This window comes from Vanacampus margaritifer, chromosome 4 (assembly GCF_051991255.1).
Source record: "Vanacampus margaritifer isolate UIUO_Vmar chromosome 4, RoL_Vmar_1.0, whole genome shotgun sequence".
In the NCBI taxonomy this organism is placed as follows: Eukaryota; Metazoa; Chordata; class Actinopteri; order Syngnathiformes; family Syngnathidae; genus Vanacampus; species Vanacampus margaritifer.
Window position 1 is genome coordinate 10193563 of NC_135435.1, and position 13938 is coordinate 10207500.

Genomic DNA, 13938 nt, shown 5'->3' on the forward strand with positions numbered 1-13938 from the left:
AGCAATGGCAGTTATTACAAAAACGGCCAGCGGGTGGGAGCAGAGTATAAGAAATCAACCAGGGCCATGTTGCAAACAAGCTGTTTTCCCCACAGTTTAAAACAGATTTGTGAATAATGATGAAACTTACACTTACACAATACACTTTTTTTTTGTCTTGATGAAAGAAGAGACTTAATCTTTCTTTTGGTAGGCTCCATGTTTTTGTTGTAATAGAAAACAATATTCTTGCAAAATCCAGTAAAACAGCCGGGAGCGAAGGGGGGGTTGCTGTGGTCAAAATGGCTGGGAGTGAATGAGTTAATTTTTGTTGTCTGAAACACAGTAAATGGTTGATTGTTGGTTTAGTGAGATTTTTAATTTGATCTTTTACGTAAACAGAAGAGATTTTAGACACTTCTTTTGGTCTTGGGCACATTTGTTTCGGTTTTTCTGGCTGACAATAAGCCTTGCTTGGTTTGGTTTGACTATTATTTACTTGCGTTTTTGTTCTCCAATTTCCATGGTGCTTTGCATGAACTTGGCCTGGCCCACTCGAATACCCATCTTTCCTAATGCAACTATTCCATCACCCCTCCTTCTCTCATTGCACTCCCAACAACCCACTTCTCCTCTGGTCACTTGGCGTCCCCTCCCGACTCCCGAGCAGACAGCGGCCTCTGATCGACGAGGAGCGTGGGAGGTGCAGCCCACTCGCCAAGCAAACTCCTCCTACCTGACCTCCCACCTAGCAGCGGACAGGCATGGGGGCTCAGTGCAGGTATACACCCCTTACCTGATCAGCCAGGCCACCCTGTCCAGGTCTCAGGCCTCACACCTGTCTTGTAGCACCTTATGACATTGTATCAAGTGTACAGGTGGCCTGTGTATAAGAAGCACCTAATACTTTCTTATATCAGTGCAAATTTCCTTTGTACATTTGCCATTCTGATAATTGAACAGAATTCCCAATTCGAATGAAAATGATCATCCAACTTTTTAAAGCAATTTCACTGACAATTTGTCCCCATAAACTGAAACAAAGTTATCGCTCAAAATTGATCACAAATGATGTGAGCTTACTGCATTTACAGTCAATTGTGTCTGATGCATGGATTGAGGTGTATGAGACAGATTTATGGTCATGCTCTTCTCCCAGACTTTTGTACCCTTTGCTGGTGAATGTTTGTTTCCCACACCACCATCTGCATGTCCTCATGGTGCCCCGCCCCACAGACGGTGATGATGCCATCTAGCAGCAGACTTTGAACTCAGCATATTTTGCGTGCCTCATGAAAACACGAAGCTTCGTGCATGGCAGGGTGACCTGAATTAGTGCATGTGCGCTTGCTGTACATCTGAAATGGTCTTAAAGAGGAACATTTGATTACAATGCATTCCGGAATGCTTGTTGACCTCCGAGACTTTTTTGCAGATTCAAAGCAAGAAACCGTGGGAAATGGTTGGAGGGTCAAATTATTGCCATCTTATGTTTATATTTCATCCATAATGAGCATTCTAGCGCAAATACTTGTGTTACAACAATGTTTAAGCACACTTTAATGATTAACAAGGAGGAAGTAATACGTCATGTCACTGACTGATTTTTTTTTAAATGTAGAAGTATAAACAAACAAAACCATTAATATGCGTAATGCAAAAGCTAGGGAACTTTCCATGCCGGAGACAGAAAGAGTTGAATGTGACTATTATTTTGTGGAGCCTAGAGAATATTATACTCTTTCAACAGTTATTTTCTTAACACGCCTCTTGTCATTGGCTGGCTCTTCTTTTGAAACGAATTCAAGGTAATACAAGCCAAATAAAAAGCAAAACATGAAGCGGTTTCATGGTGACCGATCTGTTCTCTATTTGAGTATGCTAAAGTCTTGCGCGTGTCGCGAGTGAGTACTGTTTGACTGCCATTTTTACACTTTTACGTTGGTTATATTCAGAAGAGGATTATGCCCAGTAAAGAGAGAAAAAAGGTTTGGCAAGATTCTCACTTTAAAGTGAGAATTCTCACTTTAATTACAGAATTCTCACTTTAAAGTGAAAATTGTCACAATTCTCACTTTAAAGTCACAATTCTCACTTTATTCTCAGAATTCTGTCTTTAAAGTCAGAATTCTGACTTAATTCTCAGAATTCTTAGATTAAAGTCAGAATCCTCTGAGAATAAAGTCAGAATCCTGCCAAACTTTTTTTGTCTCTCTTCACTGGCCCTAATCCTCTTCCATAGTTATTTACTACCTAGTCTGCTGAATTTCAAATACTAAGGGCCTGACTTACTGAAAGGTTTACAACACAGGCACAGAGTTGATTTCTGATTTACTAGCCAGACCAGGTTTGTGTTTGCCATGCAGTTCATTTTGCGCATACATATTGGTGGCATATATGCAAATACAGGAATTCAGCACACATGATGTGATTAAACCTTCAAATGTCTAAAAGACGTCTGTGACCAGAGGTGGGGTAGAGTAGCCCAAAAAAATTCTCAAGTAAGAGTAGCGTTACTTCAAAATAATATTACTCATGTAAAAGTAAAAAGTAGTCATAAAAAAATCTCTCGAGCACAAGTAAAAAAAAAAAAAGTATTTGCTGAAAACAATACTTGAGTACTGAGTAACTGCTTGAACATGATGTCTGATTTATTTATTTTTTTAAAACAATAGTTGGGTTTCCATCCATGATCCACCCATTTTTATTCAAATTTTCAAGAAAAGCGAAAATAAAATAAAACTGAATGGAATCGTTAGAAATTCCCCCCAAAAAAAGGGCCCAAAATTCACAAAAAAAAAGTTTTTACGCTTAGAAGCGTATCGAAAAAAGGAAAATGCGAATTTTGGCTATGAAAACAGGTTTTGTGAATAACTGCTGACTAGACCAGATACACGCCGCACGTACATTTGTAGTCCCAAAGCAATGTTGTACGATAAAGTAAGATATGTTTGGTGGAGCAACAAAACAAAAATATTTTTGGAATTAATTGAAGAAGAATATTAATGCTATTTTAGATGGAAAACAGCAAAGAAACGCTACGGTTCATCAGGAATTACAAAAGCAAACTCCTACGACATCATCGCACTGCGCAGTCGCTGCCTGGTATTCTTCTTCTCCTTTTAAATTACTGGTGGACCACAACTCTATAGTGTATACCACCACCTACAGCGGCGGAGTCCCCTCTCAATATTCGCAAAAGAAGAACAGATAGAAACGGGCATAAGTCGCATGTTCGTTTTGCGCATTTTCAGTAAAGTCGCTTTAAAAATTCAAAACAGTTGGATGGAAATCTGACTAAAATCATAAAATAAAATTTGAAATAACTTTTGGAGCTCGAGCAACAGTGCAAGCAGACACTTGCTCGGCACTGAAAGACATCAGCTTTCAGTTGACTCTTTCGGGTTCTCATCATGCCTGCCAGTCTTCAACCAGGGCCACATTTCCAGTATAAAAGCAAGGTGTCCACGGAAATACTCCCACAAAGTCAGTCAAGCGGAGCGCTTTCGTGAAAATATAGTAAATCTAATGTATGAATGGGGCGGCGGGTAACAACTCTAGTGTAGCCCAATAGAGCAGAGTAAGAGTAGCGTTTTATCTTCACTCATCTACTCAAGTAAAAGTAAAAAGTATTTTGTGGTAAACTACTCTTAGAAGTACTTTTTTTTTTTAAGAAGTTACTCAAGTAAATGTAACTTGTGAGGTGCAATATTCAGGTCCAGAAAGTAAAAATCCTACCACAGTTTGTGCTTTAGCCCCTGATGCTTAAAAAAAATAATAAAAATATGTTTTTGTAATACGCTTTAATTCAAAATTAAAATAAATCAGACTAGTATTACAAAATATTACAATATTCAATAGTGACAGCACTAATGCAAATACCCGTTAGTGCTGTACAAAATGTAGAATAAAAGTGTTCATGCACATACTGTAGTGAGACACACCAGACTGACATTATTTTTTTGTCATGAATTAGAACCACTTCTGAATCTGTGAAACTTTCAGTAATCTCATCTGCCCATTAATGTCGTGTGCCTTTTGTGTTATTGATGTGCGGTTTGCTCTTTGCTACTGTGAGACTGGCACGTGTCCATACAGTGAACGTAGTGCGGTCACAATGTTGCATTTTCCTCACCCGCTGAAATCACTGCTGCGTTCACACTGATGCTGGCAAACATGTAAACTTGTAGTTGCTGTGCGGTCGGGAGTACAAGCAGACGGACGTGATGTGAAGATGCGTGTGTATGTGCCACAGGTGGTCAGTTCAACCAACGGGGAGCTGAATGCTGACGACCCACTAGCCGCTCATTCCAATGCGCCGATCACCGCCCAGGCAGAGGTGGAAGTGGTGGACGAGGCCAAGTATGTGTCATGCAGCCGCACCTCTTCTCCTCTTCCTTCTGCTGCCTCCTCTTTCCCGCTCTTCCTCTCCACCTCTTTTTGCTTCCCTCCTGCTCCCCTTTGCCATGCTGTGGAATTGTGACACCCTTCATCTCGCTTGTATCTTGTTTGACTGTGTGGCTTGCTCATCTTTGACTATTTGTCCATCACATTTTCATGTGATTCTACTTTTTTTTTTGAAGACGCAAGACAGCAATCAGGTGAAGACGGAGGTTTTCATTTTAGTCTTAGTACACATCTTCCTGAAGCACTGGTGCACAAAATACTAAAATGAAATCTATCAACCTAAAAAAATAAAATAATTGGCTGACCTGCATTTAAGTAAATTACATATTACATTGGTGTCTCAATCATTTTGGACTGGACACAAAGATTCAACAAAAGGTGATTTAGTTCTTATAAATCACATAAATTTGCATGTGTTTGTATTTTTGTCTAATGACGAGCCATCCTCCATTGGTATCCATTGACACTTGTTTATGATGATTGGCGTCGTTGCTGGAAGGTACTTTAATAGCGCCACTAGGAAGCTGAACCCACCTGAACCCGTGCTGCCAGTTAATTAACAGTGAAATGAATTGCACACATTTCTACTAGGCATGGGCCGATTACTGGTTTGACAGTTGGTTTTAAAAAGTCAAGGTTGGAATAACCGCTAATAAGTGCGAGGGGAATTCTAAGCCGATCACTATATGAATGGCTGCTTGCAGAGTTCAGCAAACAAGCAGCCTCTTTGAAGTGATTTACCTCCATGGAACTTTTTTTCTCCTTCTCGACAAACAGAGAGGGGAGGGGTAAGCAGTTACGCACGGAGGAGGAGGGAGGGAGCAAGACGAAAGAGGCACTGATTAATGTGCATTGTCCTAAAAATATATATATTTATTTAAACTTAACATGGTATACGCTTCTTCTGTACCAATATTCTATATTTTGTCAAAAAATAAAATATTGCATTTAATGGAAAGAAATGCTGTTATTATTTACCCAAATATTTCATTGATTGTTATTTTAGCGCTGTAATTTCAATACTGTGATGCCCTAATATTTGTGCTTGACGGGTATCATACCGTCAGAATCGGCCCATACCTAATTTCTACACATTGTCAACGACATCTGCACAATGCAACACTATATTTTAGAAGTTAATCTGTGTCTTAATGTGAATAGCAAGTCATGCGCAATATGCCTTAGAACAGTGGTCCTCAACTTCCGGGTTGCCGTTTCGTACAAATTGATGATGACGATCAATGCTGTAAACGATGAATTGCCAGAAAATTCCACGGCTTTCTGTATCGGATTAAACAGCTCAACACCCAAGTGTTCATCACCATTTAGATCATTTGTATTGTAGATACATATCAATAATTACTACACATAATTCCAAGCCTTTTGCTTTTCTTCCTGACTGTCTTTTACTGTTGACTCTCATCCATACGTCCCACACAGTACTGGAGTGTCAGTACTTTCCACGGATGCTTTATTGGATATTTCCTTATATGATGCAGTGAATCAGACTCCGTTGTCAATAATAGACCCATTTTTAACATACCTTGGCATTCCACCAAAATTTACCATGATGGGGGAGTGCAGGTGCTTGGTTAGGTTGGAAAGGGCATTAAAGAGAGGATTATGTCATCACAGGATGATCCAAAAGCATTTTCAGGAATGATGTATTGAAGACTTGATTGTAGAAACTGAATTGATGCAGATGCAACGTAAACTCAAGTTACTTTTCCATCGGCCTCCATCTACAGTTTAGATTTGAAGCGTTACACCTGGTTTTATGATGATTAAAAACATTGGTCCATGATTTCCCTTCCCCGGATGCGGAGCAAGGCCTGCTGATGGGGCTCGCTAGCAAGCCCGTTGTGACCGGGCCTGCACCCGGGAACCTTGGCGGTCTGATCCCTGACGACATTGGTTAGCTCTGGGGACATGGAATGTCACCTCCTTGGCAGGGAAGGAGCCCCTGCTGGTGTGAGAGGCAGAGAAGTTCCGACTAGGAATAGTTGGGCCACCCACACACACATCTTGGGCTTTGGTACCAGCCCTCTCGAGAGGGGTTGGACTCTCTTCCACTCTGGAGTAGCCCACGTTGAAAGGCGTCAAGCAGGTGTGGGCATAATTATTGCTTCCAGTTTGGCGATGGTACCTTAGGGTTCACCCCATTGGATGAGATCCTGAGAGAGTAGCCTCCCTCCCCCCTTCGGGTGGGGGGGACAGGTCCTGACTGTTTTTGGAGTCTTTGGATGGTGTGCTGGAGAGCGCCCCCACTCGTTCTGCTGGGGGATTTCAATGCTCACTCACATGGAAAATGACTCGGGATTTTGTAAGTGGATGAGGAGAACACTTCAAAGACCTCCTCAATTCCACCGACATGCCTTCCTTTGAGAAACCAGAGTCTGGGGACTCTGATCTGGGCTCTCCTATTTCTGGGGTCACCAAGATGGTTAAAAACGTCCTCAGTGGCAAAGCCTCGGGGGTGGATGAGATCCGCACAGAATTCTTAAAGGCAAGAGGTGTGTTGTGGGGCTGTCCTGGTTGCCTCTACAATATCGCGGTGACATCTGTGACAGTGCCACTGGATTGGCAGATCGAGGTGGTGGGACCGTCTTTTTATGGGTGTGTTCCAACTATAGAGGGATCGCACTCCTCAGCCTACCCTGGTAAGGTCTATTCAGGGGTGGTGGAGAGGAGGGTCCGTCAGGATTTTGAATTGATTGATTTAGCAAGAGCAGTGTGGTTTCGTTCCTGCCATGGAACAGTGGACCAACTCCACACCCTTGTTTGCGTTCTTGCATCGAAGTTCACCCAACCAGTTGACATACGTTTTGTGGACTTGGAGAAGGCGTTTGATCGTGTCCCTCAGGGAGTGCTGCGGGTCAGCGCTTGCATGCAAGAGTTTGGCCCACACTGCTGACAGTAAGTCGGAGTCACTTTCAATGAGGGTTAGCGTCCGCTCAGGCAGCCTTATGTTATCCGTTTTACTGATAACCTTTGACAAAATTTCTAGGCGCAGCTTGAGGTGTTGAGGGAGTCCGGTTCTATGACCTCAGTATTGTATCAATGCTTTTTGGCAGATGTGGTACTATTTGCTTCTATATCCAACTCTCACTGGAGTGGTTCACACCTAAGTGTGAAGTGGTTGGGATGAAAATCAACACCTCCAAATCTGAGACCATGGTCCTCAGTTGCAAAAGGGTTGAGTGCCCGCTTTGAGTTGGGGAGCTGGAGATTGACAGGCGGATCAGTGAAGCGTCTTCTATGATGTGGTCTCTGTATCATTCTGTCGTGGTGAGGAAGGAGCCATGCCGAAAGGCGAAGCAATGGATTGTAACGATCAATCTACGTTCCTACTTTCACTTATGGTCAAGAGTTGTGGTTCCTGACCAAAAAAAAAAAGCTCCTGGATGCAAGCGGCCAAAATGAGTTTCCTCCGCAGGGTGTCTGGGCTCTCCCTTCGAGATGGGGTGAGAAGTTCGGTCATCCGGGTTGAGCCTCCACGTTGCGAGGAGCCAGATGAGGTGGCCCGGGCATCTGTTTAGGTTGCCTCCTGGACGTGTTTCAGGCATGACTTACTGACAAGAGGCGCGGGGGATGACCCAGAACATTCAGGAGAGAGAATTTGTCTCTGGACTGTCCTGGGAAGTCCGTGGTTCCCCGCTAAAGTGTTTCCACCACAGGGTATTTTAGTGAGATTGCGATGGCGGCAGCGCCGACGTCATCAGCGTAACATCCTGGCAGCAAGACAAAGTGACAAGATTTTGAAATTGACAAGAAGAGGAATTGGTTGTGTGGGTGAAGGTGTTTGTCCTCTATCGACCAATCGACAGATTGTGAAAGTCAAACGTTCCTGTGGATTCTGAATATAATACAATAACATCAACTTCCTGATACTCCGCAACCAATCCAGAACTAGCAACTGGTCTAGTTCCTCGTACCTTTCTCCCTCAAAGCTCCCCACTTTGCTTGTCCATGTGTGCATGTGTGTGTTGCACGTGCTCTATTCTCATCATCATCATGTTCTTGCTGTATTAATCTATCTTTCTTTTGTCTTTCCAACTCTTTGTGTTCTCTCTTCTGTAGCTGCGTGAAAATGCTCAACCTGTGGTGAGTCCCTCGCTGCTCGTCTACTTCAGGCTCATGGGACAGGGAGTGGATCAGCCTAGGCTGGGCGCAACCCACTCGTTGGGTTTAGAATCTTACACAAACTCGTGAGAGTGGCAACTTTGAAAGCATCAGAAGATGCTGTCCTGTTTGCAAGGCTTGACTCCAGATAAAGAGTTAAAACTTTTGTTACTTGATTATAATACGAGGACCCAGTCGTCCTAATTTACAGCTTTGTTGTCTTTGTGTGTATTTAGTGAACCACTGGCTCATCGTGTCTTGGCTCTTTGTGTGCACTCCTCCACATTCTTTCCCTCGGACAAACTGCTTTTTTTCCCCCCCACTTGTTTACATTAGGTTTCTAAGAAATTTTGAAGAAAATAAGCCAGTAAGCATTGCAATTTTCAGCATGCACTTTATGGACAAAAGTATTTCTCAGTTGGAGTTCTTGTAGTTCATCCCAAAAGTGATTAATGGCTTTGAAGTCAGGCTTCTGTGCTAAGTCATATGCCACTTAATGGACCTTGCCTTGCGTACTGGCCAGTAATCGTGCTGGAACAGAAAAGGGCCTCCCTCAACTGTTGGCACAAATTCGGAAGCCAAAATATCCTAAAATTAGGAAGTAGGATTGAGAGGGACGGAAGGTTCTTGCCCAACCCCTGGATGACGGATTAAGAGTTGTGTCCATCTATCGTGCCAATATAAGAACTCTGCCTTAATTTCCAGTGTAATGTGTGTCTGTGTCTGCAGGTGCTGCTGCTTCTTCAGGCGAAAACGGAAGAAGAACACAGCGCGACACAAATGATGAGCAGACTGAAACCTTCTGGCTCGCTTGATTGTGCTGACACAAGTCAGTGAGGTTCCGTTCAGAAGACAAGCGCGGGAAAAGGAGAGAGCTCTTGATGGAAGCGTTTTCTGAAAGGACCTGTGAAATGTTTGGGTATTTTTTTTTACGCTTTGGTCATTTGCTGGGAATCATTATTTTTTTTTTTCATCCAGGATGTGCGGGCTAACATTTTGTTGGAACTTTTGCAAAGCATCATTTTGTTCAAGATGCATTTTTCTCTTTTCGGCGTCTTTTTTTTCCTTCTGTGGTTCATGATTGATTGTTAACTGGCTAAATCGTATTTTCATTTCCCCGTCGCTAACTCTTTTTGATGAAAGCTCCCTTTTTGGGGGTATTCCTGACGTGGGACTGAATGTAAAGCATGACACACGAGAAGCCAAGAGCCGAAAACGCTTTGCATTAGCTCCTGCACTTTCTGCCTCCAAAGAGGTGCATCGTGGGGACCAGAGAGCACAGGAGAACACACACACACATTCTCGTCAGAGGATCTGCGCTCCGGCTCCGAGGTCAAAGTACCCCTCTGGACACACTACAACCCTCCAGACTCTCGTCCTGTTTTGTGAACACTTGGAGTTGGGCTGGAAGAAGAAACTATTTATGATATTTATCTCTTGGTTGCCACCAGTTTCCTTACTAATTCCCCCACATACACGCTGAATGTATGAACCAAAAAGTAAATGACTTTGGAGCATTTATCAAATTTGTTCTGTGCATGGGAAGGTTCAAAGGTGAGACCAAAACTAATTTGGTGTTAAGAAATGGACGCTGCTCCAGTAGTTGCTTTGGAGCTTCTCAACACTACTGTTCTCTGCCTTAACCCCAAACAAGCACCTCATTGATCTGATGGTTGTTAGGCTGGCAGCAGTTTGAGGGGTTAAATGTTTAAAAAAAAAAAAAAGCCCAAAGTTGTGGACTGTGAGCGACTCTTGATGGATTCCAGCCTGATGCCCCGCCCCCGCACTGCAAAGCAACGCTCGACGATGGCGACTGTTGGAGAGAGATGTTATCGTATCCGCATCATTTGACGGAGGGCTGCCTTGAAACAATATCCTCAGTACGTCACCTTGCCTATCCTCCTAACACAGTTTTTATTTTTTTATTTTGTGTCTTGCTAATGTGAACATTTTAAAATGCAATTGTTTGTTCAATCCAAATAGCCATGGCTTTATGAGTAAGGAAAGGGTAGCAACATGTGAAAAAAAGCTTGAGACCATGACCATGACTGATATATTTGTTGACCCCGTGTTCTTCTGTCGTCTGTTCTTTCTTTTGGGTGGCAAACCCAGGTCCAGAAAGTAAAAACATTGCCACAGTTTGGGTTTAGCTCCTGATGCTAGCTAGCTACTAGCTCCCTAACAGGTAAACAAGCACCATGGGAGCTAACTAGGAAATAAAAACCCTGCCACTGTTTTGCTTAAGCCCCTGGGAGCTAGCTAGGAAAGTAAAAACCATGCCACTGTTTGGCTTTAGCCCCTGGCGCTAGATAGCGAGCTACTAGCTCCCTAGGAGGTAAACTATCACCATAGGAGCTAGCTAGGAAAGTAAAAACCATGCCACTGTTTGGCTTTAGCCCCTGGCGCTAGATAGCGAGCTACTAGCTCCCTAGGAGGTAAACTATCACCATAGGAGCTAGCTAGGAAAGTAAAAACCCTGCCACTGTTTGGCTTTAGCCCCTGGTGCTAGATAGCTAGCTACTAGCTCCCTAACAGTTAAACAAGCACCATGGGAGCTAACTAGGAAGTAAAAACCCTGCCACTGTTTTGCTTAAGCCCCTGGTGCTAGCGAACTAGCTAGCTACTAGCTCCCTGGCAGGTAAACTAGCACCATGGGAGCTAGCTAGGAAAGTAAAAACCCTGCCAGTGTTTGGCTTTGGCCCCTGGTGCTAGCTAGCTAGCTAGCTACTAACTCCCTGGCAGGTAAACAAGCGCCATGGCTACCTAGCTAACTAACTAGCACCTGAGGCTAAAGCCAACCTGTGGCAGGGTTTTTGCTTCCTGGACTTGGATTTGCCACCTCTGGTTCTTTCGTTGTCTGCGTCATGTTCCCGGCCGGCTTTGTCACCCCTCCTTATTTGTGTGCCGTGTCCCGCCTGTCTCCACCTCTGCATGAATCCATTCTCACTGGAGGCCTGCGTGTGGCGTTAAGTGGACCTTCGCCCGCATCTTTTTGAATACAATGTCGCTAACTTATCTCACTGAATCCATATGCTCGTTGCGTGTATTTACACTGTATAGCTTTTGGTTTGTTCTTAGCCCTCACCACTGGCCTGAGGCTTAAGTTGTATTCTTGAAAGTACTTGAATATGAGCATCTACGGGACCTTTTCTGATAGTCATCGTAATAGTGGGGAAATGGGCTATTTGAATGACAGGTATTCCTTCCATGTGGAACACGTACCGGACGTGTGATGTTGGTCAGACTGGGGGCAGGTTATCGTCAGATGTTCACCTGGAAACCCTTTTTTGACCTCAGACTCCAGTAATGCCACAGTGGCAGCAGGCTGAAAAAGTTGAACGTGTTCTCAGTGGTGAGGTGGATATCCGAACTAAATAGCCTTTCATGTTGTTTTGTTTGGTTTCATGTTTGCCCTGAATTCTGAATTCCCTTAGTGCCATTCCTAAGACTACTTACTACAAGTCCATGCCTTTGACCTGTGCCAGGAAAGCGGAATATTTTTGTTCATTTGTTGTTTGCCATCTCATTCCAACTTGATATGAAAATGTGGCCACCATTATTCTAATAAAAAATAAAAATCACAGCGTAAGGTGGCTGAATTCAGTTACCGCAAAGTGTTGGAAGCAAGCCAGGAAAAGTGTTGTCACAGCTCCAGAAGTGAGCTTTCTTTGCTCTCCTGCCTTTTCCTTCAAGGATGTGCTGTGAACCTGACAGCCCTTTTATTTCCTTTGCATCTGTGGGCCTCCTGCAGTGCGATGTCTGGTTATTATGCGCATGGCTTATCCAGGGAGCGCGCTGCCTCCCGGGGAACGCGTCTATTGTCGGCTCTGTGAGACGTTACGGCTTCCAGTCATCTTTATGAACGTGGGAAAAAAGACATTCCATATACTCTCCAACTGATTCGAGAGCTCACCCTGGGTTTTGTTGCTTTGGACTTCAGGTTGTGTGTGACATCCTAAGATGCGCCACAAAGCTAAGGACGGTTCAAGTGGTAAGAATGGCGCCATACTTTTTGGGTTCTCTGGCACTTTTCTTTGTTGCTGTACTGTAGATTTGTCTTGGACTTACTGTATTTTTCTTTGAAGAAGAGGGTGACATTTACTGCAATGTTGTGATGCTTATTTGAGAATTGTAAATTGTACAGACTTCACAATTGTAGTCTTGGTTCTTTCTGTTGGGATTCCATATAAAAGCTGTATTTGATTATTTTTTCCCCTCCGCCTTTCAAATTGTGGAAAATCTAGTTGTACAGCTTCAAGAGTTTATTTCCCCTCGACACAATTTTTTTCCCCAGAGCTATGATTAAGAGAATTCTTCAAACTGTAAATAAGTATTATTGTGTTGAAACATGAATGTCACTTCAAAAATGTACTTTGAGTTCGTCAAGGGCTTCAAGAGTGAAGGACCCAAGTTTCCTATTTTTATTGTTTCCAATTTTTAATTTGCTGAAAAAAGCTTAAGATCCTTATAAATCTTTTTTTTTTTATTGAGTTGCCTGTTCCCCTCCTTTGATTCATGTTATGATTTGTCCTACATGAAAAATCACTTTTTATTCCCTCCACGCCTAAAGGGAAGTCCAGTTTGCACCCTTTTTTATGTAAAATAAAAGATTTCTCCACCTTTTGTTCTTGTTTTGGTTTGTATTAGTACAACTGCTTTTAAATTGCTACAAAATGGATGTACTTCTAATTCTCTAAACATTGAAAGCAGATCACTGCTTCCAACCTTTGTCAATTGTATACTTTCTACCTTCTAATAGAATATCATTTCAGTATAAATTGCTGCTCAATTAAGTGAAATTTGATAATTTCCCACACTGCAGAGCACACTGGTTGAGAATCACTGCCTTAAAGGAATGTTTAAATTAATATTTAAGTAAATTAATTGTTCAGTGTGATTTTCCACCTGTGGGATCAAAATGGCCCTTTCGAACTCTAGCTGGAGGAAGTGTTTAATATTTTGGAGTGAAAGAAAAATTGAGAAAGACAGAGGATTTAACAATGGAGTAAACGGAACAAATTTAACATCACTAGTTTTTGTAGCACTTTATTATTACTGACATCCTGTAGTAGTGTTTTTTTTTCCAAACACTTTCTAAAAGGTAATAGAAATCCATGTATTTTACAAACTATTGAGTACATATTAAAAACAATTATTAAAATAATACTTATATATTCTCAAATTGTTAGTGACTTATGGACACAGCTACAATTGTGTGAAAATATAAATTCCAAAACATAAATAACAAATGCGTCATTTTAGTAATTATTTGAACGTATTATACTACACAGTCTGTGCTAAGCGAATAAAACATTTAAATTGTTTTTTTGTTTTTGTTTTTTTAAATACAGGGTCATCCGATTCAAAATAACCAGGGGAGACGTTTGCGGCTATTATCACCTCTGACCGCAAGGGGGCAGTGTTTTTTTT

At 42.4% G+C, this 13938-nt stretch overlaps 2 protein-coding genes across 6 annotated transcripts in view; both read left to right on the top strand.

The window, feature by feature from the left end:
* The window catches only part of csnk1g1 (casein kinase 1, gamma 1), a 39725-nt gene extending 26594 nt beyond the window's left edge, over positions 1 to 13131 (top strand). For 2 of the 5 annotated variants that reach the window (XM_077563339.1, XM_077563338.1), the window contains exons 11-14: positions 650 to 760; positions 4235 to 4341; positions 8467 to 8490; positions 9238 to 13131. In XM_077563339.1, the coding sequence (XP_077419465.1) occupies positions 650 to 760; positions 4235 to 4341; positions 8467 to 8490; positions 9238 to 9292 (297 nt within the window). In that variant the 3' untranslated portion in view covers positions 9293 to 13131. The remainder of the gene's footprint in view (positions 1 to 649; positions 761 to 4234; positions 4342 to 8466; positions 8491 to 9237) is intronic. The other 3 variants (XM_077563340.1, XM_077563341.1, XM_077563342.1) reach the window with 3 other exon arrangements.
* Positions 13132 to 13929: 798 nt separating this feature from the next.
* The window catches only part of rps17 (ribosomal protein S17), a 1176-nt gene continuing 1167 nt past the window's right edge, over positions 13930 to 13938 (top strand). Inside the window, exon 1 of the mRNA XM_077563777.1 lies at positions 13930 to 13938. This exon is cut by the window's right edge and continues 87 nt beyond it. The gene's annotated coding sequence lies outside the window, so the exon portion shown is untranslated.